We start from the raw sequence: 26,351 nt of genomic DNA, 5'->3' as shown, positions 1-26,351 counted from the left end.
AAATCTGGGTACAGTGAGCTAAATTACCGGAGTCAAATTCCTTGTCGGGCAATGTTCAAACTTGGCCAATAAAATCTGATTCTGATTCTGAAACTGAAAACAAAGTCTGATGTAGTGCCAAATCTGACCGTTTGGGGGCAGTATTGGTCCCCAGCAATTTGGACATAGACAAAGATCATCTATTGTACAGATGTGTCACTCTTCATACTAAAGTAAATCAGTCGATTGTCAGCAGTTCTGGTTTATCCGGGGGGTGTTGTTTTTTACGGTGGTGATAGACTAGTTCAAAAACGATCCAGTTCAGGATCAACTTCTAATTTCTTTCGTCTGCAGCTTTGTTTCTGCAGCTGCCTCTGTCTATAAGTAACCCCTGGAATGAAGTGGAGTGAGACCTCTTCGTGTTCCTGCATCTCGGTGCAGCTCCATGGAGAGCGACAGAGAAGATGGAGCCCTGGGCAGGGAGCGGACACACCGAGAGATATCTGCTGGTAAAGTAACATCTAGTATCTATAACTACTAGCTGGCTGAGTTTAAAAGCGGTGACAGAGTTTATCTGCGTTTAAACGACGGTCTGTGCGGCTGCAGGAGGAGCTAGCTGCTGGTGGGGCGGGATTATCATCTGCCCTCACGTTAACAACATTATCTCTCTGTTTGTACTTTTATAACATTAATGATCCGGGGCAGCCATCTTTGCACTAACATGCATTTATTCTGGAGTTAAGACCATTAACCGTGTGGTCCAGTCATGACTGCACTAGTCTGATCACCTGTCTGCAGGTTTGAGGACACAGAGGAAAAGAGAGGACGTTTGCTGGGTTTATCATTACTTATTAAAAGAGGGAGAAAAGGCTGCTTTAGTGTGTTACTACAGCAGTATTATGCGGTGTTTGAAGTGAGGATTAGAGCGTTAATCCGTCCACCTGAAGTGGCTGCAGGCTGGACCGGCTGGTACAGGATGATCTGTAGGTTCCTGAGTGGGACACTTCCTCCCACTAAAGGCTGATTTATGGTCCCGCGTTACACCGACGCAGAGCCTACGCCGTACGGTGCACGTCGCCGCGTAACCTACGCCGTAGGCTCTGCGTCGATTTAACGCAGAATCATAATTCAGGTTTAACATGTGATGGGGGGAGAAAAACAGCTGTTAATTCAACATGGATGTCTGAATGTAATTATTGTTTACCCCCCGGCCCCAGAGACATGTGCACATATTGCTGCCATGCGGAACAGTCATGTGCAAGTTGTTCTCAGTTCCTCAATTATTAATAGCCATCAGAGACTCTGAGCTCAGCAGAAGCCAGCACCAGCTCTTGTTTTTGTTTGTTTTTTTGCAAAGTTTTGAAGATTGCATGCAATTTTTACTACTACTACTGTAATTTAGCGGACGCTTTTATCCAAAGCGACTTACATCTGAGAGAACAACACAAGCACAAAATCATATAGGAGGTCCAGCTGGATCAGTGCTGGTCAGACTGGTGGGAGTCCAGTGACACAGCTGCTGTCACGCCAGTGCTAGAATATAGTTTTATTTGTATACAGGACTGTCTCAGAAAATTAGATTATTGTGATTTTCTGTAATGCAATTACAAAAAAAAAAAAAAAAAGTCATACATTCTGGATTCATTACAAATCAACTGAAATATTGCAAGCCTTTTATTATTTTAATATTGCTGATCATGGTTTACAGCTTAAAAAAACTCAAATATCCTATCTCAAATCTTAATCTTAACTGTAAACCATAATCAGCAATATTAAAATAATAAAAGGCTTGCAATATTTCAGTTGATTTGTAATAAATCCAGAATATATGACATTTTTGTTTTTTTAATTGCATTACAGAAAATAAAAAACTTTATCACAATATTCTGATTTTCTGAGACAGTCATGTATGTATGTATGTATGTATGTATGTATGTATGTATGTATGTATGTATGTATGTATGTATGTATGTATGTATGTATGTATGTATGTATGTATGTATGTATGTATGTATGTATGTATGTATGTATGTATGTATGTATGTATGTATGTATGTGCAGCTTACTAGATCCAGATTTTATGTTGAAAGTTCCTCCAAATCTGACTTATTGTTCTGTCCATTTGGTAATGTCCTCACAAATACACAATCATTGAAATCCACTTTCATATGATATGTGTCTGAGGGCCTTAGCAATAGTGAACTTGGTGCCAGTTTTGAATATTTAAAATGTGTACTCCCCAGTGGCCTGATTTCTCTCTTCCTTTCACTTTCTCCACCAGACGCATGAGTCCTGCTAGACAGCATCTATGGAGCCTGACATCATGCCCTTGCATCCCTCCAACCCCCCTGCAGGGGTTGGCGATGGGGGTTTGGGATCAGAGGAGGAGTTTGGGGACTTTTCTGTGGGAATATCCTGCTCCCCTCTTGCCTTTGCTGAGGACACAGCGGCCCCATCCTCCTGCAGACAGCCATCTACGGCCGTAAAACCAGCAACCCACCAACCTCACTCCTGCTTTAATCCCCCACTAGAACAATCCCGACACGTGTCCACTGTGAAGCTGGGGTCTGGCAGAGGTTACACAGATGTGGAAAGGCAAAGCTGCAATGCAAAGTCGTCTTTGCAACTGGTAAATGGATATACTCAAGGAGACTATGCTTCCAGGGCCCTTAGTGCCTCTCTGGGCACGTGTTCCCTGGAGGAGGAAGCAGGGTTTGCTGATTTCAGTGTTTTCAGAGAGCAGGCAGCACACCCCTGGTGTTGTGGTTTCACAGAACAGTCAGACGGCAGCGTGGGAGGAAACATCCGCATCGGGGGGGAACAAACAAGGCATTCAAGACAGGGGGTTATTATGGAATCTGAGCCCAGGTCCCAACACGTATACAAGACAAAGGAAGACGTATGCGTCATGGTTAAGCACTGTGAAAGAGGAGATGCAGGACTTGTGCAACCACCTCAGGATCACCATCAGCCTCAGGAAGCTGCAGCAGCTTTGCAGGTAGCATCTGCTGAGGAGACTTGCAACATGTCTGGAGACACTCAGGGGGAAAGGAGGTGTAGCTGTACGTCTTTACAAACGTATGAAGTGCAGAGAATTACAGAGAACATCCCTCAGACAACCTGTATGTACAAGTCTACATCTGATGCACTGGCATCCTTGTGCGATGAATTATCAACTGAGAGTGCAGATTTGGAAAGTTCTGCAGATTACGAACTAAATTTATCATCCCTTACTTCTCAAGATGATGGAACTGATGATGAGGATGAAGAACTGGGGCGTTGTGCGGCAAATCCCAGTCTGTCTGAGTTGGAGAAGGATTCTCAAGACAGAAACCACTACGCCACTCAGGAAACTACTTCTACCTCCAGCCGGTCACAAGCTGGCACAAATACAGAAGACAGATGTGCAGACGATGGTACTCTTGAGCAGCACAGGGACCGAGAACCGGTTCAATCAGCTGATGTGGGGGTGCAGACTCTGGGAACCCTCCCACTGAGTGACAGCTTTGCAGATTTCTGCTCTGCACCCACGCAGGAGGATGGAGGAGGATTGTGGGCGGACTTTGAGGACCAGAGTGCACCATCGGAGGGGAAAACCTGGTCACAGTTCAGGGAGCCAGTCAGCAGCCTGCAGACCGATGGAGATGAGAAGGAACGAGAGATGACGAGAACGCTTGGAGATATGAGTTGGAACAATTGTAAGGTAGGAGAAATGTCACACACAACAGCACAACCGCTGTCATTTTCAGCATCCATAATTAGGATATAATGAAAGTAAAGTGCGCATCTCTTTAAAGGGAGTTTTGGAGAAACATCATATTGAGGTTCAGGTTGGAAAGATTAACTATCTTTTGTTTTTCTGGGCAGGTGTCGCTGTCCTGCCGTGTCCAGCAGCTCCTCGAATCCAGTTTCCCGCTGGTGACGGTCCCAGCTGTGGAAGGGGAGGAGGGGCTGCTCAACCTCAGTGCTTTACTTCAACTCCAGCAACCCCCCAAGAGTGAGCAGGAGACCCCAGAACTCAGCTGTGCTCAGAGGTGAGGACTCCCAGGTCTGGGGCTGGTCGGAGGTTTACCAGCATGTTTTCTGTTGTTTATGTGGACATAAAACCAGGGATTGTGGGTAAAAAAAACCGTAGAAATCCATTTCGAGCTGTTGGATTTGTTGAAATGAAACGTCTCCTGTAACCAGCCAGAGGCTTATTTCATGTTAATTCTATCTGAACGTGATCTGGGACAGTCTGATCAAGAACAATAATGCCTTTTACCCTTTTTGAAATTAAGATTTTTTTAATTTAATACCAAAATAACGTCTGATTCAGACTTCCCAGTTGTGCAAACAGACAGCAATAATGGCACAACCACACTCACCTTTTTAAAATAAAGTATAATAAACAAAATGCTTGTTTTTGTCTTCCTCAGCTCTCTCAGGATTCACCGGGTGATGGTGTGGCTACACCCGGACCTTCACAACTCAGTTGGCCTGCAGTTTCGGTGGGCTGGTTCCCATAGTAAAAGAACTCTACTCGGGTGCCTTGGTGTGGACACAGAGAATATTGTAAGTTTGGTATCCGTGGTGATTCATGACTAGTAACCAGCTCAACAAGCTAGAAATGGTTCAGATGTCGAACATTTTTGTGTTATCATTGTGAGATTACGATATGCTGAAACATACTTCATCTTGTTTGTTTTCACTTTGTGTCTTTGCCTTTTGGAAGGTGTTGGTTGGCATGAAGAAACACCCAGTGACCGTGTCAACTTATGCATCCAGTCTGGTGAGTCATGTGCTGGATATGAGGATGAAGTCGACTTGTTTTTAGTGATAAGAAGCTTTAGTGATGTTTTAAGATGACTGACTTCATCGTAGAACGATAGCAACCCAGAGAAAATACTTTTATCTGGATATGACTCAGCTACTGACGGTGCTTCAAAAACATGCTGTTTTTGTTTTATCTACATTACAGTTGTTGCTTTGAGGGCTGTTACTATTAGCAACCTTAGTTTAGTTAGTATCTTAGTTTTTTATGTTTATTCCATATTTGTAATTCACCAGAGGATGGTTGAGCTCACCAAAGACTCTGTGCCAGCGCTCTGTTCACCAGGACACAAGGTGATCACAGCACCTCTGCAACCCCAGGACAAACTGGACCTCCCAGCACATTCAGTGCAGGTACTTCTTATTTTCCCTGACTTAGAAGGATATCAAATCTGAATATTTGCATGCATTCCAGTTGAAATTCTTTATTAAAGTTGGTGATTTTTCTCTCTTTGTTGGGTGAGCTTCCTTCGATCCAGCTGGACTGGAGCAGCCGTGGCCTTAGCAGCTCTCAGGGCGGCGTGTCCTCTCGCCGAGTCCCGCACTTCTGGGGCTGGAAGTAAGACTGCTAGCTGTGCCCTACGTGGCCGCTGCTGCTAAAAAGCCAAAAAGCTGCTCGCCTCCTCTAAGGCATGTTCTGCTTCTTTGGATTTGTGCTGCGTTTCTTCAGCACTCACTCACTTGCTGCTGTGTTTTCCCACTTTTGTCATGTTGTTGTCAGCAGACGGCAACGTTGAGATGAAAAAGTAGACAAATTTACCCCCAAATAGGATTTCTTTTAAAATCCGTAACAGGAAAAACACTGAGCGTCTCTTCCTTTTTCCTCTCCCTATCTTCACATACTGTAACCCTTTTTTTTTTAGAGCACTTTTATATCATTATTTATGAGTCATTTAAATGATTACAAAAAATTGGAAAGTCCATCTTGAAGTGGTAATGCAAAACCTTATGTGGTTTGAGCCTGTTTGAAAAGACGTGCACATTGTTGTGCTTCTTTTATGTTCTTGACGTATTTAACTTTCTAACCATAAAGCTTAGACTATCATTCTGTTTTTGACTTTCTTGGACATGAAAATAGTTCAACTTCTCATGTTCATACATTGTGTGTGTATGTGATGATTTTTCTGTTGCCTGTTTTTGCTACACAAAAACTTGTAAACGCACATTCTTTGCTCAAACCCTTTCCTAATTTAGACTTTTGACAGTTGGAAACGGTGCAGAAATGTTAAGTGCAACAGTTTTTCATAGTTTTAGGATAGATATGATTTAAATTAATTTCAAAACTGAAATTAAAAACATTTTGTTTATAAAATGAAATGGTGTTTATAAATTGTATTTCAGAATAAGAATTGCACTTAACAAGTGGTTCTGTTTTTGTGAGTATCCAAAACAAAGGAGCTGAGAATAACAAGAATAAGAAGTAAAAATAATATTTTGCAGCAGTTAGTTTATGTTGTTGAAGGTAACAATTATTCTCATCAAATCAAATCAGCGTTTAGTTTAGTTGCATTAACAGTTAGCTTATTTTTATTTTTTTTTAATTAAATTTGTTTTTATTATTTTGTCATTTGCTTTTCAGAAAGTTAAATAAAAAACAGACTTTGTCAAACATCAATTTTCAGCTGCATGTGTTGAAGAAAGTCACAACAGAGAAATTGTGTGCTCATTTTTTTCGGACTAAATGCAGTGAGGCTTTGCTGAAATACTGAGAGGATAAAAGCGAGAAGACAAGTTGGTCTGTAGCATGCAGGATGAATGCAATGGTAATGAGGAAAACAGATACTTATATGCACATAGATATGAGGCGTTTATCTAACGATGGACTTGGCATTAAGAGAAAGATGTAGTTCTACAGTGTGAACAGTAGAGGGCAGGCTGTTCTGGTGCTGTGACGAAAAAGAAACAGTTAGAAACATGTTTACTGATGGCACAAATCGAAAACAATGATCCAGTCTGTCAGCTACACAAAATATCCACTTTATATACTCAGATTATTTATTGTCTGATGTGAATGTCTTTTTGAAATGTTTTGATGGTAATTGCCAAACTAAGAAGGAATGTATCAGTATTTACAAGATTTCTCAATTAAAACAAGCAAAGACAAATTAGCCAATTAAATGCTGCAGTTGTGAATTCTGCTGTCACTTTATGCTGCTTTGATGTTTCCCCCTTTTTTTTGGTCTTGTGCACTTTATCATATAATGCATGTATAAAGTGTATGCAAAAATGTGTGCACACAAGAGGACGGTGTCTTTATATCCTCATTTTGATATAATTGGTCTCTTTTTTTTTCTTTTTTTTTCCCCACGGATCTAAATTATCACATTTGTCAGTTCAGACTAACAAATGACTGTTCAGTCTCATAAGTTGTGCCTTTTTTTTTTTTTTTTTTTTGAAGCAATCATCAAAGAGTTGTTCACTGTTTTTTTTTTTTTTTTCCCCGAAATAATCTTTGGATTGATAGTGTTGTTTGGGAAGTTTTTTGAGAAAATTGAGACTTTATTCACTGCAGTGGGGACTGAAATGTCTTGTAAATACAAAAATAAATTGTTGATCATCTCTTTGCTTTGGCATGTTTTCTTTTCTTCAATCTTAAATCTCATTCAAAACTGCAACTTTTATGTGGTTGAATGCAAAGTTGAAATAAACATTTCAATATATTTCTTTGGCTTTCTGTTTGTGTTTAAAAGGACATAACATTTGTTTTATTATTTCAGATAGCAAGTAGCACATAGTTGTGTCAAAGTTTTGCTTTGTACTGACCACTAAACTGCAAGACTTTGGAATAAAATGTTCTTTTATACCTAGGAATATGTTTTTTGATTAAACTTGATTGTATCAGGTCACTATCATCTCACAATTATTGAATATTACATACATATATATACAATAATTTAATTGTGCTATATAAATAAACTTGCCTTGCCTCGCCAATAAGTTAAGTTTTTGCCAACATTAGCTTTTATTTGCATGCCAAATTAATGTATATCCAAAGTATATGAAACCCTGAAAGTCCTACAAAGTGATGTACTCAAGTTTAGAAGTTGTATTTCTTATTAGCAGAGGATTCAGAAATCTGCAGCTGGTTGTCAGCTGGTCCTCTGGTAGTGAAGATGGAACGATGGAAAAAAGAAGAATCGGGTGTAGTAATGCTGATAGCCTGGGCATTATCTTGGGAAGGAGGAGAGAAAAAAATAATATACAAACTGATGATTTCAGTATTCCCTTATGTTTGTCTGATTTATTTTGCATTACATTAAATGGGAACGTATTAAAAGGGGATATAATTGTAGACAGATGCTTCCTCTCAGACACCCATCAGGCTATAGCTTCAATGAAAAAAATATACAGTAGTTGATGCTTTTCTTTGTCATAAGTTAACAGTTGAATAGTAAATTCAAACTAAAATAGCTTACATTTTTGCTTCTAATCAGGCCTGCTTATTTTTTTTTTTTTTTTTTTGAAAGTTGTCATGTTGAACTTTATTAAACACATTAAACACAGCACAGCAGACTTTAATGATGGTTGAATTTTCAGCCAAGGTACCTCCTTGGACAATCATGCTGGCTCCCAGGATGGAGGCCAGGTGGTTCCACATGTGCTGCAGGGCTGCCAGTCATACAAGTGTTCCGTCTTTCCCTCTCTCTTCCTTGTATGTAGAATACCTTGCACTGGGAACGTTTCCAACTGGTTATGAGGGCATAGGCCTGCTTATTTACTCTCTTACTCTGCGGAGATGCGCTGGTGTCCTCCAGGTTGTCAGTACATTGTGACATCACTACTGAGTACTTACAGTAAATGAACAGAGGATCAATCGGTCAATATCAGTCAGAACACACACAGTTACGGGTTTCGCTCAGCAGACATGCTACAAGGTCGTAGCAGGAGAATCAGAGCTAGTATTGATAACAAACACTGGCAGTAGACCATAAAGGTGAACTATGTGTTGATGCCTCTCCTGATATGACAACAGACAGTCTGATGCAGAAAAGGTCTGCAAAGGGGTTTATGCAATGTGTTTGCACTACACTCATCAGTGATGCCAACTTTCCACCCAACAACAGTGTAAAGTCTGCTATAAAGTAATGACATGTCAGAAAAACGTATTTTAGTAATGTAAAAATAGATTTCCAGCATGCTACAATCAAACAAGTAACAGCCAATCCCATACCTCCATAGTATTCATTAAAATGGTACACTTACTTGTGTTTATAATTGCACACACATGCACATCTCCTGTTATAAATAAAGGTTTAACCTCTGCGACCCTTCACAGATCCACCCACCTTGCTTCTTGCTTGTCTGTTCTGCATTCAGCCTGGATCCTTTTGGTCCCTGTGGAGGAGAGCAGATCCAGCAGCAGCGGAGGCAGAAGTCCTCCTCCAGCTCAGCATGAGAAACTACACAACTCTACATTTTATAGACTGATCTCTAGGTTTACCATGATGTAATTGTGCAACAACTCAGCACTCTGATGCAGTTCCTGCTGTGTTGGTCCTCCTGACACTTCTTCCATTATGGTTTTATCTTTCTCTCTCACATATAACAATTCTGATCAACAGCTGTACAAAACTGACCAGTAAACTGCAAACCAGCATCACTGACAGCCACTCACGGGACACATGATGTCTGAAACCAAGAAGACAAGCATCTCAGTCAGGTCTGCTGCCCTTCAAGCTGATATACTATCATTTAAAAAAAAATGTATTCAGTAAAAGAAAAGAATAAAGTTACACACAGCTCACATGTTTGAATATGTATTATTATCTGTTTGTGTGTGTTGTTATTAATCAGGAAACTTCTGTAAGGAGAAGAAATCATTGCAGAGCTGGCAGGTTGATAGTTGGACTTCCTGACCTGTCCATGCAAAACAAGATCTGCATGTTGTGCCCAAAGCATGCTGGTCCCCAAAGCCACAGCGACACCGAATCTTTATGTAGCACTAAAGACTTGTGGGAGATTTTGAAATTAATCAAAGTAAGGACAAAAAATGTAATTACTGAGCAAAAGGTCCTACTTTATTCAGATACTCTTTGGGCTTTAAGAGCAATAAGTGAAACGGCTGATGGTCTCCCTATTTTAGTCCAAATACTCCACCTGCTGGTAATTTCTTACATTTAGCCTAAACTGGCAGCAAAGAAACAGAATATCCTTAAGAGGATATTTTCACAAGTTGCAGTTGAAGATTTGGTTTTAACTTAAAACTATCTTCCTCTCACATTCATGCATTTGCTGCAAATTCTCCTCATGCAATTTATTGCTAATTCAAAGTAACTATGAACTTTATTTAATATGTTAACTTATGCATCAGTCATTTGGGGAAAAAGTATGCATGATTAACTAATATTATGCTTGATCTACTTAAAAAAAATAAGTAAACTTTTTGCAGGATTATTATGTAGATAAAAAAGACTAGTCTTTATATAAACTACTTCCTTTTTTGTATATTAATAATACATTTTGCAAATACAGTCAACTTAATTGTGTTAAGTTTATTTATCAAAATTAAGTTGACATTATTTACCAAAATTAAGTTGACTTTACTTGCAAATTAATTTTGTACATACTAAAAATTAAGTAGTTTATACAAAGACTAGTCTTTCTTGATCTACATAAAAATCTCATGTGAAAAAGTTGCCTTAATTTTTTTTAAAGTAGATCAAGCAAGATATGTTTTACTGTGGTGTTCTACTTAAAAAAATAAAGCATGTTTCATCTAAACGTTGGCCAATCTGCCCAATAGATTAAAATGGTTAAAGGAAAGGTAAATACAACAAGATCATTGCTTGTTGTTTGTGTGTAAATGAAAAGATTGCCTGGGATTACATAAATACTGCTTGTTAAGGAAAAAATGCACAATGTCTTGTTTTTTGAACAAATGCAGATTAGGTTCAAAACTATGTATTCATGTAAAGCAACAAACTTCATTTTTAATTGTTAATATCACAGATTTAAATATGTTATATTTACATGTCATTATATTTATTTTTTCAGTGTTGTTCGACCAGCCAGCAGTAAGATTTTAAACATCCTTTGACTCAATGGAAGCCAGTGGAGCGATTTCAGGACTGGTTTATTACTTTTGTTGAGATTCTCCTAAAATACATAACCAGGGGTGCACACAAGCCGGTACTCGAGGGCCAGTCTACTGCACGTTTAGATGTTTCCTGCCTCAACACAACCCTGATAGACAAGGCTGTGTCACCAACAGAGTTGTGTAAACCTTGATGACGACCAGTGATTAGAATCAGGAAGAGAAAATGTTAGTTTCTTGTATTTTAATACTTTGTAAGGACAGTATTTAATGCATATACGTTTGAGGGGCAAATCAAATGCATGTCTTTATGCCTGTGTGCAGTGGTGTAAAGTAACGAACTACAAGTACTTCGTTATTTTACTTAAGTAAGATTTTTGAGAATTTGTACTTTTATTGATACTTTCATTTTTCTGTACTTTTACTTTTACTTCGTTACATTTTCAAGGAAATAATCGTACTTTTGATCCGCTACATTTAAAATTGGACACGTCGTTACTCGCTACAAATTAAAGAACAGCACAGCGGGGGCTGATTTATGGTTCCGCGTTACACCGGCGCAGAGCTACGGCGTAGGGTACGCGGCGACGCACACTCTACGCCGTAGCCTGCGGCGTAAGGTGTGCGTCGATTTAACGCGGAACCATGAGGCGGACGGGAAGGAAGGGGGGCGCGTGAATATACCAAGAAGGAGCCGCAGCTCCCGGGAGAGTTGCGCCGCAGAGGCGGGCTGGACGGCCGGAGGAACCGCCGTCGCGTCGAGTACTGAAGCCTGAATTATGGCTCCGCGTTAAATCGACGCAGAGCCTCGCCGTAGGGTACGTTGGTGTAACGCGGAACCATAAATCAGCCTTGAGCGGCAGCCGACGCGTGTCCATGCGCACCATTCTTTGATTCCACCCCTTCTAAGGTGGTTTTGGCATTTAAAAGTTCAAAAGTCTCATCCTTTATCAGCTGGGGTTGCTTAATGTTGTCACTGCATACTACAGGCTGGGGGTGCACCTGTCAGCGGGGCCAATGGGGTACAGCAGCAGTGATGAGCAAAGGGAGAAATTAAAATGGGGTAATGGAAACAAACACTAAAGGGGTCAGAATAATATCACCATTATTTAGAGTTGTAAGCAAATTCTTGGATTCTTCATTTCTTTGCAATCCTTTTGAAAATAATTTTGTACTTTGAATTTTGTACTTTGTACTTTGTACTTTTTACTTTTGTACTTAAGTACATTTTAACCCATGTACTTTTTGTACTTTATTATATTTAAGTTGAGGTACTTTTATACTTTTACTTAAGTAATTTTCTTAATGGGTACTTTTTACTTTTACTTAAGTAATTTTCAAGCAGAAAATTTGTACTTTTACTTAAGTACAATATTTTTGTACTTTTTCCACCTCTGCCTGTGTGTGAGTGAATGTGCTTTTCCAGCTGTATTAAATAGCTGGAAAGGTTATTCAGTTTTGTGCCAAAAGCAGTGATGGCAATCAACAGGTAGAGCAGGAAATGGACAGACCACCAAAGGTTAACTGCAGCATCCAGCAAGAAGGTTTGATTGATTTTATTTATTATAATTTTTCGCTACGGTAGGAAAAAATTTTACGTAGGAAGAAATCTCAGAACACCGGCTTGTTTGCACCCCTGTAGGGGTGCAGATTCGATGTCAGGATTGGGGGGGACACCAACGTGATTTAAATTTTTAATTTTTTGCCAATATGCAACTCATACCATGCCATAAATTGGTAAAGGCTCGCCAAAAAATACTGCACAGGGAATCATTTATTGTGCTTACCTTTCTTGTTTATTTGTCCCAAACAGCCAACAGTGTGTGTCACTGCTTACTTAACTGTTATATTCCTAAATCATAATTTTAAGGGTTTTGGGCATGTAGTGTCTACTCATCTCAAATTCTTCTCACCTTCTTCCTTTTATCCTATGGGACTACTTTATGCACGATCAATATGGATGAAATATGGAGCCCTAAACAAGTACAAGTACGGGCAGGTACGAATGTAAACAGAACGTTGACATAAAGTCATTGTCGAGCCCGTCAAAAATTTTAAAAATATTAATTCAGACTAAAAAAAAAAAATGTATGGAGTAGCAATACTTTTATTCTGTACACCTCAAAACGCACCGTGGATGTATTATTTTAAAAAAAATATATTTTAATAAATATTCTACATATTCAACCTTTAAGTCTGAAAATACATTTGTTAAATTTTGAATAATTTAGGGTATTTTTATTGGGGGGGACAATTCATGTTTTTCAGAAATTGGGGGGGACATCTCCCCCCCCGTCCCCCCCGGGATCTGCACCCATGCCTGTACATAACCTTTTTTTCCAGACAGGCGTGAGTCTTTAGCAGTCTGGTCACTGTCCGCCCCGGAAGGATGAGCGCCCCGCCCCCGGGTGGCCACGCCCCCTTTGACGTGGCCACGCCCCTATCCGCTTGGCCCCGCCCCCTGGCGTCTCTCACTTCCGGCTCCAGAGAGAGGAAAGTTGAGGAAGCTTCAGCCGCAACCGGGCAGCTCTGACAAAATGGACAGCCAAGGAAGGAAAGTGGTGGTCTGTGACAACGGAACCGGGGTAGGTTTGCAGGCCGGCGTTCGCCGGGCGTCGGTGGTCGGCGGGTTTCAGCAGAAATGTGGAGAGATCCGCTGAAACAGGAAGTGAGCTCCGAGCTAGCTGGGTGTGAGCTAGCGGGCTAGCCAGCCTGCTAGCTCTCATTCATCCCGACCTGACGCGGAAATGACAGACAGTGTCTGCTAACGTCAGGGTAAAACCCGAACCCGTAGCCCTCAAGACGGCACCCCCCCCAAATCAGCGCGTTTGATTACTGTTTCTGTGTCAGCCACGGTTTACAGCTGAGCCCCGGCCTGCAGCAGCTGGAGGATGGGTGGAGGCTGGTTCCTGCCTGTTTTTTTGGCTGGTTCCTGGTGGTTTTCTGGCTGGTTCCTGGCTGGTTCCTGCCTGGTTTCTGGCTGTCTTTCTGCCTGGTTCCTGCATGGTTTCTGGCTGTCTTTCTGCCTGGTTTCTGGCTGTCTTTCTGCCTGGTTTCTGGCTGTCTTTCTGCCTGGTTTCTGGCTGTCTTTCTGCCTGGTTTCTGGCTGTCTTTCTGCCTGGTTTCTGGCTGTCTTTCTGCCTGGTTTCTGGCTGTCTTTCTGCCTGGTTTCTGGCTGTCTTTCTGCCTGGTTTCTGGCTGTCTTTCTGCCTGGTTTCTGGCTGTCTTTCTGCCTGGTTTCTGGCTGTCTTTCTGCCTGGTTCCTGGCTGGTTTCTGGCTGGTTCCTGGTGGTTTCTGGCTGGTTCCTGCCTGGTTTTTTGGCTGGTTCCTGGCTGTCTTTCTGCCTGGTTTTTTGGCTGGTTCCTGGCTGTCTTTCTGCCTGGTTTTCTGCCTGGTTTTCTGGCTGGTTCCTGGCTGGTTTTTTGGCTGGTTTCTGCCTGGTTCTTTGCCTGATTCCTGCTGGTTCCTGGCACTGTGTCCGGGGTCAGCGGGTTGTGCAGCAGCCCCATCAGGGTTTGCAGATTCATCGTTTCTGTGTGAGGCTGGCGGGGCCGGCAGGGGAGTGAGGAACCAAAAAAAGATAAATTAGCCCTTTTAAAAGCTGCACTGGGATTGCAAAGCACAAAAAACACTTTGTATTTCAATACATATGTGTTTAAACATGTATCACATACTCTGATTTTACAGAACTGAGAGGTGGATGAACTTATGAGTTGACTCATAAGTTTCTCCTACCTGGAAAATAACTGTTCAACCAAACATCATCTACACTACTTATGTAACAGTTTGATGTTCCTATTTATGTAATGCTTTACTTTTTTATAGTTGTCACAATTTGGCTGCATTACCACAGCAGCAGTACTTCCTCTCTCAACCCTAAAAGTGGAGGAGGATGTTGGCTCAGCACGTCACTGTCTCATAAGGTTTTTTTTCGAGAGAATAGTGTGAAGTGGAGGCAAAAAAAAGAAACCTGTCACTTGAGTTGAACTGACAAAATCAGGAGGAAGTGCGAAGAGGCTGAACCGCATACACATATGTCACTGACACATTTGTTTAGCCTCATAGTCCAAATCTAATATGTGACCTTTTTACTTTACTTTTTGTTGTTAAAAGCACCGGCATCTGAAAAGGGAGTGGAAATGCAACTTTAAATGATTTGGTTCATTTTTAAAGTTAATTCATTTCAATCATAATTTTTTTTAATCCCCCAAAGGAAAATGTTATTGCAAGTAAAAAGCTGAGTGAGCCAGAAATAATATTCATAGTTTTTTTTTTGTCAAATTGCCATTTCAACAAAACATTTCAATTCAGTTCAATAATACTTTCTTATTTTGTCCCAGAAGAAAAATTATATTATTGCAGTTTCAGTCATTAAGTGTCTTTAAAGAGTCGACCAGTATAAGAGTTTCTGCAACCAGGGTCAACTAGGGTATGTTTAGTGTGAAATTATATTTTAAATTCCTCATTGATGTTTGCAGATTGGATAAAAGTCTCACTTTATCTTCTGTCATATGATTGTTTTTTTAACTTAACAAAAGTTCAACCCTTTTTTTTTTCCTTTTCTTAAAGGCCTCTGGTGTCTTATAACCTGATGCATCTCACAGATCTCATCTTTTCCTGGTCTGCAGAGCTGCAGCACACTTCAGTGCTCATTATCTTTTAAAAACTATTGCACTTGGTTCATAAGTTGTTGAGTCATAAATGTTTTAATATTGAAGTATTATTGATTTGTTCTTACCCCTACAAATGCAGGGTTTTGAGGGTTTAAAACACACTGATGTTCTGTACAATATTGTTATTTTGACATTCAGTACCTTTGTTTACCTTTTTAATGAAAATTAAAGTAACATTTAGCAGTTTGGTGCAAACAATAGGCATGCTTTTTTTTTTTAGATATACATATACACTTTTACATGATTTATTTATTTTTTTTAATGCATACCGCCCACTTTTTTTGTTTCCCCCAATCTCAGTCTAAATGCTGATTAAGTCAGCTATAATAGGAAACAGTTCATTGATTTTGTCTCATTGAATTGTACAGCTGTTATCTCGGTTTGTTTCCTAATCACATCCTCTTTCCTCTGGTTTTCTTATCTTCCGGTTGTAGTTTGTCAAGTGTGGCTATGCGGGCTCCAACTTCCCAGAGCACATATTCCCTGCGCTCGTTGGGAGACCCATCATCCGCTCAACAGCCAAAGTGGGAAACATTGAAATCAAGGTACGTAGAGTTTGTCCTGATGTTCCTAAAATTATTGTTTCATCTGACTGGAAAGTTTTTGCTCAAGGAGCCAGAGATAAAAACAAAAGTATATGTTATTATGTAAAATAATGCTTAAAAGAACAAAGTTAGTTTCTTGTACAAGCGTAACATCAACATCACAAGTGGTCTCAATAAGAGTTTAAAATCTCTGGCTCTTCCTGAAAAATATGACATTGAATCCATCTAATTATTTGGGGAAAGATTAGTTTGTTGGGAAACCAGATGTTATTTTTAGCATGGTGCCTTTCTCTGCCTATCTTTTTTTTTGTTCTTTCCAATTATTTTATTTATTCATCTTTTTTTAATTATCGTTATACCTACCTTCCTCTTTCTCCATGTTTTGTTCTGCCTTGGTGAAGTAGAATGCTCAGAAGATGGTAAGTTCAGGTTGACGTGTGCTCTTGCCTGCTAGAGTTCTGTCATGGTATGCTTTTTATACATTATAGGTTGTCTTTTTCCCTCTGCTTTGTCTTATTTTGTTATTTATTTTGAACTCACTCTGGTTCCACTTATCTTAAGCGGAATTTGTATGATCCTTTTGTGTGTGTGTTTCAAGTTTGAGTGTTGTGGCAGGGAATAAGGTTAGGTGTACATCATTTTGTGCTGGCATACTGCTTTCTGCAGACTGAATGTGTTAGCAGAAATAGCTGCGATGAATCATAGGCCAGCTGTTATCGATGGAGGGTTAAAAGAGATTTTGGAGCGTTTCCATTTCCAGAGTCTCTGATCTTCTTGTGCACCCAGGCAGCTAAATGCCCCCTCAATCCTACAAGAACTTTCAGCTGAACATGAAATAGAAACATCAGCCCTAGCTCGAGTACTGGATTCCAAATGACTAATTTGCTGCATCTGTACGCATTACATTTATTTTTATCTTGCCATTCTGAAACGCAGGACATTTTTAAGTAATATCCTACAAGTGTATCACCTTTTCCCCAAGAGCAGAGGAAGTGTCCGTACTCAAAGATGCATGGCAGACAGTTGAGAACCAGACGGAAGCACATCTGTTTTTCTGGTTTTTCTTTTAGCTTTTTTTCCCCCTTTTATTGAGAACACATGGAGGCAATGCCTGCGACTGGTATTTTGTTAATGCCAAAGCGCACAGGATGAACCCATAAAATGGCTGCCTTCAGTAGGCTTTTGATGTCTCCAAGTGGAACGTGAGATGCTTGACTGCGTGGCTAACACTGAGCTCTAACTCAGCAGCTGTTTACATAAGCAGGCTGCCTTGCATGTGGAGAGTTGAATGGGGATAAAACAAGTGGTTTACTGTAGCTGAAGTGAAGTGTTTCCAGGTGTAAATGCATGGAAAATAATGCCTTGTGATGCATGCTGGGTAACTGAGTCTGAGGCTACATGAGTCTTTCTGCAATCTGACAGGTGGTTTAAGATTGTCTGAGTTCTAGTTGACGAGCAGTGACTTAAGTGTATCGCTCTGCTCTCAGTGACTCTGAATGGTCCAAACTGGGCATCGCAGAATGAGCCACAATGCTGACGCCTTCCTGTGTGTGTTTATTCCTCCAGGACCTTATGGTGGGAGATGAGGCCAGTGAACTGCGCTCCATGCTGGAGGTGAACTACCCCATGGAGAATGGCATCGTCAGGAACTGGGATGACATGAAACACCTGTGGGACTACACCTTCGGCCCGGAGAAGCTCAACATCGAGTCGCGCAACTGCAAGATCCTTCTGACCGAACCTCCCATGAACCCCACCAAGAATCGCGAAAAAATCATTGAGGTACAGTGACATGTGTCTTAAATGTTAGTATTAACCTGTTATTTATGTCTCAGTGGGAATAAAGTGGAATGTGCTTTTATTTTACTGGGATTTGTATTTATTTTTCTCCCTTTTTGGAGCCAGGAACCAGCAGCCTCTAGGTTTAGTCCTCTGAATCATTTTTGTGCAAATTATGCAGTATGTTGCTTGTGACTCCTTTTTTGTTTTTCACTTTTTCTCATGAAACAATTGTTCCTGATTCCCACTACAGGTGATGTTTGAGACCTACCAGTTTGGAGGAGTCTACATTGCTATTCAGGCTGTGCTAACACTGTATGCCCAAGGTAAGAAGACTGAGCTGCAAGTTCAGTAAAACGATATACCGCAGTTTTCACATTATAGACATTTACCGCTTTTCATCTCTCTCCTCCAACGCCTTATCTTCAAAGTATAGTTTTATCCTGAAAGCACAAATGTGTGTCTTAAGTGAACACATTAGAAGTTGCCTTTAGTAACTCTTTTTCTGCCACTTACTATCATCTTTCCTGGATTGTGGATCAATCAAGACTGCTGTTAGTTTCAGTCATTAGTTTACATCATTGCAGTAACGGATCAGACTGCATTGACCCAAACATCAGATGAATGCATTTTTAAATACATATGAAAAAGTTAGGTCATCTTTTATGTTTATACTTTAAAACACCGCCACCATTACAAGTGTGTCTATTACAACAGTTCCAGGGTGTTTGAGAGATGCAGAAAGGGGCAAGTGAGGAAAAACAAATGAAGATATTTGATGCCACCTGTGGTAAAGTGGTAGTTTTCCCAAAAAAACAGTGTTTAAAACCTTGGAAATCGACAGAGTGTTGATCAGACTCACCAACAGGTTAAAACCCAGACTCATCTGGTACAGATTAGTGATGTTGGATAATGTTGGATCATCGCCAGGCCGCATTTCTCACAGAAAGGCCAAATATTTAGGTTAGTACGATATATGGCATTGGCTGATGTGTCAAACCCCTCTGACTGGTGCTTCAGCCCGGATCACGTGAACAGTTTAGTCACCCTGACATGAAGACTGTCCTCAGTTCCACAGTTTTGTCTCAGTTTGACAATAGTGTGTAGTTGATAAAAGATTTATTGGTGCATTTCTTTCTTCTTTGTGTTAACCCAGCCAACGAGGTTCTTAGTCGTTATTTCAAACCACTCACTGGATTAAATTTTGGCCTTAAACTGTAGATGAACTGTAGGCTTTGTGTGTCTCAGGCCTTCTCACTGGTGTCGTGGTGGACTCGGGTGATGGTGTGACGCACATCTGTCCCGTGTATGAGGGTTTCAGTCTACCCCACCTGACCAGACGCCTGGACATCGCAGGCAGGGACATCACCCGCTACCTCATTAAGGTACCCCGTCTCACAAGTCACATGACACTTCAAAATCACTTGGATGACCCTTTACAAGACAGGGGCTGGATTCACCAATATGTTCTTAAGAACGATCTTAAGAAATGTCTTAAGATCTAAAATTAAGAAGTTTATAAGAAAGTTCTTAAGTGCAATTCCTCAATATTTTCTTAAGAACCGTCTTAAAAACTGTCATTTCTTACGAATTTCTTATTTTTCCTACTTAAGAACTTCTTAAAATGTCATTGCATTGCACGCGCCAACAAACAACATTTATACAGGTAGTTTGGGTCTAAACTGTCAGTCACTCACTAAACATGGAGAAGGAGAAAAGGAGATGCAGGAACTTTTCAAGGTTATGGTGGATGAGATTAATGTGCGAAAAAGATACTATTGGGGAAAATTAATAATAATTAACTAACATGCTAACAAACAGTTAACAGGCTCTTTGTGTAATTAATTACAAAGTATATCCTCAAACTAGGACCTACTGGTCTAAACTTGTCTAAAATGTGTTGAAAAAGGTGATATTAGAGTCTTACCTTTTCACAGAAGAAATTTTAAGACAGGTCAAGGTTGTCTTCAAGTTAAGAAAAAAGTCAAGAACAAATTTGAGAACTTTTATTTTAAGAATACCATTTATTAAGTTTTTTTTTTAAGAAAGTTGAGAAAATACTTAACTTTTTTGGAGAATATGACTTCTTCTCTTTTTCCTTCTTAAGACTGAACTTAAGAAAAAAAATTACACTTAAGAAGATTTTTTTTCTTAAGAATGTTTTGTGAATCCAGCCCCAGATTAGTAGTTCAGCATCTTTTTGTCCCTTTTTCCCCCTTTTCCATGTTCTCCTCTTCGTATTTGCAGTTGTTGCTGCTGAGGGGCTACGCCTTCAACCACTCTGCAGACTTTGAGACGGTGCGCATGATGAAGGAGAAGTTGTGCTATGTGGGCTACAACATCGAGCAGGAGCAGAAACTGGCCCTGGAGACCACTGTGCTGGTGGAGTCGTACACGGTACACACTTGGACTGTTTTAACACTTTACAATTAACATATTTACAGTTTCATTTGGTTCAAATTATTTAAATACATTCTGAGAGTTGTGTGTTGTGTGTAAGGTATCATTTCCCATCTGGTGGGTACATTTGGACTGTGTTCAGTGTGTGGACTCGGACAAGGACTTTGATATGTTTCACACAGCTCATTTTATACCCGCTGGACTGGACTGTCAAGCGGGATTAGATTGTTTATTTCTCATGAGGGTAAAACAGGGGGAAGTACTTATCTAAACCACAGACTAATTATTCCAAAGCTTGTTTTCGTTGACTTGATAAGATGTTGAGGTAATTATTTTCTTTTTATTATAATCACTTAATTATAAAATTCAATGCCATTTTCTCAAAGCCCCCAATCTAATTTTTTTTCTCTCTTCCTCCTTAGACCGGTGCAATTTTATTTTTTTTGTTTCTTGTTACATTGGGTCTGCAATAAGAAATAAAAAATGATGACATAGACAACACAGTGTATGATGTCCACATGTGTGTACCCCAGGCCAGACAGCTGAGGTAGCCTGGGTTTGTTGTATAGGCTCTTAACTTTTGCACTGCAAAAAAATCTTTGGGGAATTTAAAAGTTGCTTTTTGAAAAATGTTGAGACTTGGACCTTCAAATGTTTCACAAATTGTTGCAAATAAGATGTTGCTGCCCTCAGAAGAGGACAAAAGAGAACCCTGTAGACCCGACTATAGGGTGATGCTTACAGTTTTATAATGCAGCCTCTGTTTTTTGTTTTTTGGCCATTTTAACCTCAGAGAATCTAATTTACTTCTTATGCAAAATCATCTGCAAAAGTTTCATAATTCTGCCTAAAATAGCAAAATCCTCCTCACAGAATTTCCTGTTCCAAAATAGCTGATTTTTTTTTTCCTCTTTTTTTCTAGCAGTCAAAACTAACGCAGCAACTAAATCTGGTTCAGCTCTGAGTTAAGTAGACCGCCACATGCCTGTCGTTGGCTCTTTTGGTTCCTTACGAACAAGGCGGTGCTGCTGACGAGCTGTTTTCACCGGGAATCAAACATATGGGACTGCAACGCTCCTCCATCAGACTTGCTTTTCTTTCCGAGGTCCTGTTTCCCTGCAGGGGGAACCACAGAATCTAAATGTTGGTCCTGAAGTCTGTGTTACTGCACGCCTTGCCGCGCACATGTTGTGTCTCAGAGCTCACTGTGACCGTGTGTGTTTTGGTTAGTGTAGGCGAGTGAGTGTGTAGAGAGTGCTGAAACAAGGAGGGCAATGTAACTATGGCCGAAGGCCGTGAACTGTGCGTTACATCATTTCCTGTGTAGCCACTTTGTGGCGGTGGCTGGGCTCTTGCTTCCTCCCACTGCCTTCTGCTGAATGAAACCTTTTTATAGTCGCACACATTCACTCTACCTAGTTTGGAGCCCAGAGTCAGTCCTCCTAAATGCTGCTCATGGTCATCGGTCTGGGAGCATTTTCTTTTCCATCAGCAGTCAAAACATTTATTTTTTACTTTATGATGTTTGCTGAGAAGTTATAAACTCAAGTTCAGAATAATTCTCACGCACGTCGGTCTCTGTTGTACTTAAAACTGTATCTGCTGAAGTCTCATACTGCTTTGTTCCTTTTTTCATTTCATCTTTCCCACACATCTCCAGCTGCCAGATGGTCGTGTGATCAAGGTGGGCGGAGAGCGCTTTGAGGCCCCCGAGGCTCTGTTCCAGCCCCACCTCATCAACGTGGAGGGCGTTGGAGTGGCTGAGCTCCTCTTCAACACCATCCAAGCAGCTGACATAGACACCAGGTGAGGCCAAAAAAAAAGTGCATGCATAAACTGCTATCAGCAAAGAGGAGGATACAATGAAAGCTTTCCCAAGTCACGGGTTCCGCTCTACGATACATTAGACTGCATTAGGAAGTTACCACACAAATACAGGCTACTGAGTATTTTCCTTTTGTGGAGGATTGACTGTAAAATACCCAGATGGGCAAAGCTTTCACTCCAAGGGGAAGATCTTTTTAGACAGAACAATAAATATTGTATGCACTAAAGTTTCTGAGGGAATGAAACCTTAGTTGAAAGATTTTCACATTTGTTGATTTGAACACACATTGGTGAGGAAATGATATCATTATAATGCATTAAGAAACTTCTGCTTTAACAACTATCCTCCCTCCCGTGTCCAGACCCGAGTTCTACAAACACATTGTGTTGTCTGGGGGATCCACCATGTACCCGGGCCTGCCGTCACGGCTGGAGAGAGAACTCAAGCAGCTCTACCTCGAGCGCGTGCTCAAGGGAGATGTGGAGAAACTTTCGGTGAGAAAACAGTTAGCTTCTTTTACAGTCGCTGAGTCTAACCTGAAACTGCTCTAATGTTTACAAAATGACTGACTCGGAAAAACTGGGTCATTAATTCTAGATTGGTTGCTCTACAAGTAATGTAATTTAAGGCTTGCTGAACATACTGGTGCACTCAGATTAACTGAACATTGGCTCTACTTCACATGGCCTGCCAGTTGCTGTGAATTAATATTTCCAGCAGATTCTCAGGGTTTGTTTAAGTTTGCTTGGGTGGGGTTTCCCACATGTGAGAGCAACTAAAAGGGACTGTATTTGAGTCATTTTAGTTTATATTTCCTCCACATGATTGCTGTTCAGTAAAATAAATACCATTGTGTTCCATGAAATAGATTTTTAAACACATCTGGGAAGTTTGGAAACAAACAGGATTTTCTGTCCCTTGCGTTGATGTAATATGTGCAAACCCCCACCAGGGGGTGCCAGAGGCTAAACGACGTTCGTAAAACAGAGAACTTGGGTGACAAATATTTATTTAAACTGTCGCCCCAAAGTCAAAGGTGGATTTTAAACCAAGTTATTTTGTAAATAAAAGGTTGCAGATTATTTGCTCATTAAATTGAAGTTATTTAGTACCTTAGTTTCCAACATGCAGGTAGCAGCAGTCAGTTGTGCTAGCTAGGAAAACTCAAAAGCAGAATTTTATAATGGTGACATAATTGTGCAAAACACCAGATAATAAATATATATTATCTGCTGTTTTGCACAATTGTGTCACCAATATATATCTTATTTATTGTGTCCAGGTTATGTCTGTAAATGCATTCTCCATTTGTAAACAGCACCTTCAGCTGTTTGGTTTAGATGGTCGCCTGATTAACAGACAGACGCCGTCTCCGGTACCCAATCAGGGACAATAGTAGTAGTCGGAAATAGTCAGCATTTAAGTAGAGGTACTTTGAGAAGTTTGTATGGATGTTTTAGTTTTGTATGATCTCGTCACCACTTGATTGAGAGACCCTGAATATGACCATTGTCGTTAAGAAGCCATTTAACGAGACCTGAGCTCAGTGCAGGGCCCTCCCGGGGTTGGTAGAGGATGGCAATGCCCAGGACTGTCACTTAGATAGGAGCACGGGGTGGTAAAAATGGGAAAAAAACTGGGATAAAAATATTTTTTTTAAAAAGAAGCCATTTAATGTTTCAGTGGGGGGAAAAACCTCATTCATTGGCCGTGTTATCTAAAAGATTTCACTTGTAATGAAAAACCACACAAATTGTATATCTATGCAGTTCTGCTTGGCTCTGATGAGGGCTTCAGATGTTTAAAAAGCGATTAGGAAAGAAAAATCATGAAAGTTAAACTGAATTTGTACGTGTAGAGTAATTCCAACAAAGACATTATGTATTTTATTTTATGAACAAATTCCAGCAGCCTATTCTGAGCTGCGGCCACGGTGGAAAGACTTGAATTTTCAGCAAAACTTATGATTATAATTCATTATCTGCTCCTTATTTGTGGCACAAATCTTGGTCCTGGCAGGTGGGGCGTTTCCTTCACTGGTCATCCACTTACATTGATGAGTCCCAGCTCACATTTTTAATCACCTGGGGGCTGCGTTTTGTTTCAGATGTTGTTCTGCCTGGTTGAGGAAACATGAAGACCTCCACTGAGGAGCTTTTAGCTGTATCATGGACTTATGTGCCCCTGTGTCCCTTGTATCGCAGAAATTTAAGATCCGGATTGAGGATCCTCCCAGACGAAAGCACATGGTGTTCCTGGGCGGAGCCGTGCTGGCCGACATCATGAAGGACAAGGACAACTTCTGGCTGACCCGGGAGGAGTACCAGGAAAAAGGAGTCCGTGTGCTGGAAAAACTTGGAGTCACCGTCAGATAAAGCATTGGACGGACGCAAAAAATAAAAAAATACAACAAACAAACATATACACACACACACACATTCACAAAACACACACATTTCCCCTCTAGCCCACATTGCAAAGTATATATTCCTTTTCACTTTGTTTTGGCTTCTGATTTTCCTCAGACATCAAAGGGAATCAAGCCTTCACTTCTCCCTCCTCCTCTTCTCTCTCCTCCTGCTTCTTCTTCCTCTCCTCACCTGGTTGAGGACCGACTCACTTTTCCACGCAAGCCCTAAAACGTAATTTCAGCTTTGCAGATTTTCCGCTGAAACCCCCCTCTTGATTTTCAAGAAGCGGGGTTTCCGCTCTAAATTTAAGGGCCAATGTTTCCCTGGTGGAACCACAACAGGAGATGTTCACTTAAGAACCGTCTTGTCATAGTTTTAAATTTGGCAGGTGAAACCACGAGCTGAAAGTGTATTTTCTTTATCAAACTATTAGAGGGGGTTGAAAAAGACAGATGCAAAAATCCTAACTCGTAAAGACACAATCACATCTCATCACAAATAGCCACGGCCGCTTTCAGCATCTGTTCCAGGTGAGCGCAAAGTGATCACATTTTTATGTCGGTTTTTATATTTGATATCATGACGTTTCTTTCCCGGGAGAGGGATCTTGCTTTTTTTTTTCTTTTTTGTTGGATGTATGAGTTGAGTTCATATCTTAAAACTTGATACACGTGTTTTCCATTAACGTTTGTTGCTGTGCACTACTACCATTGTAAATGGAGTGTATTGTGGTGACAGAAATTCCTTGTTTTCTTTTTTTTTCCTCTTTCTTTCTTTAAGAAGAACAGATGGTTGATTCATAAATACACAAAGTAAAGGCCCCTGAGCTTAAAATTGGGTGTGTGACGGTACTTTGGGGTTTAGCGGGTGGTGAGACAGTGATATGATGTGGGGGGGGGTTTAATAATTGTTGTTTATCAAACAGCCTCGCCTCTGCCTCTTCTGGATGAAAAACTAACGCTGATTGAATGGATTTCAGCAGCAATATTTCCCAATCCCACGACACCTCGTGTGTCATATTCTCAGATCCATCATGGCTTGGTCGCAGTTGCAGATTAAGGATCAGATCATTATGAAAAATAAAAAGACAGTATCTTATTGACGTTGCAATGTTGTCGAGACCATATTTAATTTCTCCAGTCTGACTCCCAACAGTTGACTTAATGATTACTGGAGGCACTTCTATTTTGAGTATAAATGTGTAAATTTTTTTTTTCCTCTTTCCATGAACGTCTATCCAGTGCCAAGTGCAGTTAATGTTAACTGGATCTCTCACGGTTTAATGTCTTTCTTTTGATGCTGTTTTTGTTTTTATTTCCCTGTGTTGTTCATAGCATAACTGCCTAACGCTGATTTAAATAAAGAAAAGTGATTTATAAGGATCGCCGTGTGGCACGCTCTTTACTTTTGCTTAATTTGCAGTTGCTGCTGATCCTATGACAAACGTGCAGACAAGATAAAAGTTTGTAAGGCTTTGGCGTTCAAAAAGTTCCCTCACTTTTGAGCTTCACATTTATTCTGGAAAGATTCTTAAGAGATGGATTGGTCTGTTTCAAGTGGTGGTGGGATGAAGCGGATGGAGAGCGAAGGCCACTCCCACACGAGGGGATGGAAGTCAGAAGACAACCGGGACTCGTCCACACGGGAGGACGAGATCTCAACACGCCGGCCAGGAGGAGGAAGAGGAAGTGGAACAGCGGTGGAGGACTGGCGCCACCAGAGGAAGAGGCTCTCTTTCCGTGCTTGAAATAAAGATCTCACCCAGACTCTTCCGGCCTTGTTCCATTTTAATCCCTCGACTCATGCCACTTCCCTCTTAACCCTCAACTGTTACCTCCAAGCTGCCGTGTGACGCTTCTCCCATAACGAAGATGAGCGGGGCATAACGT

General features: G+C 40.7%; 2 protein-coding genes across 3 annotated transcripts; both read left to right on the top strand.

Moving 5' to 3' along the window:
* The first annotated feature begins 425 nt into the window (after positions 1 to 425).
* aftphb (aftiphilin b) lies at positions 426 to 7,586 on the top strand. 2 transcript variants are annotated; one of them, XM_061745624.1, is made up of 7 exons: positions 426 to 488; positions 2,261 to 3,682; positions 3,847 to 4,013; positions 4,398 to 4,533; positions 4,694 to 4,750; positions 5,029 to 5,145; positions 5,256 to 7,586. In XM_061745624.1, the coding sequence occupies exons 2-7, from the start codon at positions 2,288 to 2,290 to the stop codon at positions 5,352 to 5,354; spliced, it is 1,971 nt and encodes a 656-aa protein (XP_061601608.1). In that variant the 5' UTR covers positions 426 to 488; positions 2,261 to 2,287; the 3' UTR covers positions 5,355 to 7,586. The 2 variants fall into 2 exon arrangements, with proteins under 2 accessions (XP_061601608.1, XP_061601609.1); XM_061745625.1 differs by lacking the exon at positions 426 to 488 and having other exon boundaries at positions 3,099 to 3,395; positions 3,515 to 3,682.
* Positions 7,587 to 13,286: 5,700 nt separating this feature from the next.
* Positions 13,287 to 25,844, top strand: LOC133463493 (actin-related protein 2). Its single transcript, XM_061745056.1, has 9 exons — positions 13,287 to 13,410; positions 15,934 to 16,044; positions 17,611 to 17,826; positions 18,077 to 18,149; positions 19,072 to 19,208; positions 20,071 to 20,220; positions 21,884 to 22,029; positions 22,413 to 22,545; positions 24,256 to 25,844. Exons 1-9 carry the CDS (start codon positions 13,363 to 13,365, stop codon positions 24,424 to 24,426), a joined length of 1,185 nt encoding a protein of 394 aa, XP_061601040.1. The 5' UTR covers positions 13,287 to 13,362; the 3' UTR covers positions 24,427 to 25,844.
* Positions 25,845 to 26,351: the final 507 nt, after the last annotated feature.

This window comes from Cololabis saira, chromosome 17 (genome assembly GCF_033807715.1).
Source record: "Cololabis saira isolate AMF1-May2022 chromosome 17, fColSai1.1, whole genome shotgun sequence".
Taxonomy (NCBI): Eukaryota; Metazoa; Chordata; class Actinopteri; order Beloniformes; family Belonidae; genus Cololabis; species Cololabis saira.
The sequence above is the reverse complement of the archived record's forward strand: the minus strand, read 5'-3'. Positions and strand labels throughout refer to the sequence as shown.

Excerpts from the sequence above, each read along its gene's own strand:
- aftphb (XM_061745624.1), top strand. The coding sequence starts at position 2,288 with ATGGAGCCTGACATCATGCCCTTGCATCCCTCCAACCCCCCTGCAGGG. Across the intron at positions 3,683-3,846 it reads TGAGTTGGAACAATTGTAAG|GTGTCGCTGTCCTGCCGTGT; the intron begins GTAGGAGAAATG and ends TTTTCTGGGCAG. Across the intron at positions 5,146-5,255 it reads TCCCAGCACATTCAGTGCAG|CTTCCTTCGATCCAGCTGGA; the intron begins GTACTTCTTATT and ends TTGTTGGGTGAG.
- LOC133463493 (XM_061745056.1), top strand. The coding sequence starts at position 13,363 with ATGGACAGCCAAGGAAGGAAAGTGGTGGTCTGTGACAACGGAACCGGG. Across the intron at positions 13,411-15,933 it reads TCTGTGACAACGGAACCGGG|TTTGTCAAGTGTGGCTATGC; the intron begins GTAGGTTTGCAG and ends TTCCGGTTGTAG. Across the intron at positions 18,150-19,071 it reads GCTAACACTGTATGCCCAAG|GCCTTCTCACTGGTGTCGTG; the intron begins GTAAGAAGACTG and ends TGTGTGTCTCAG.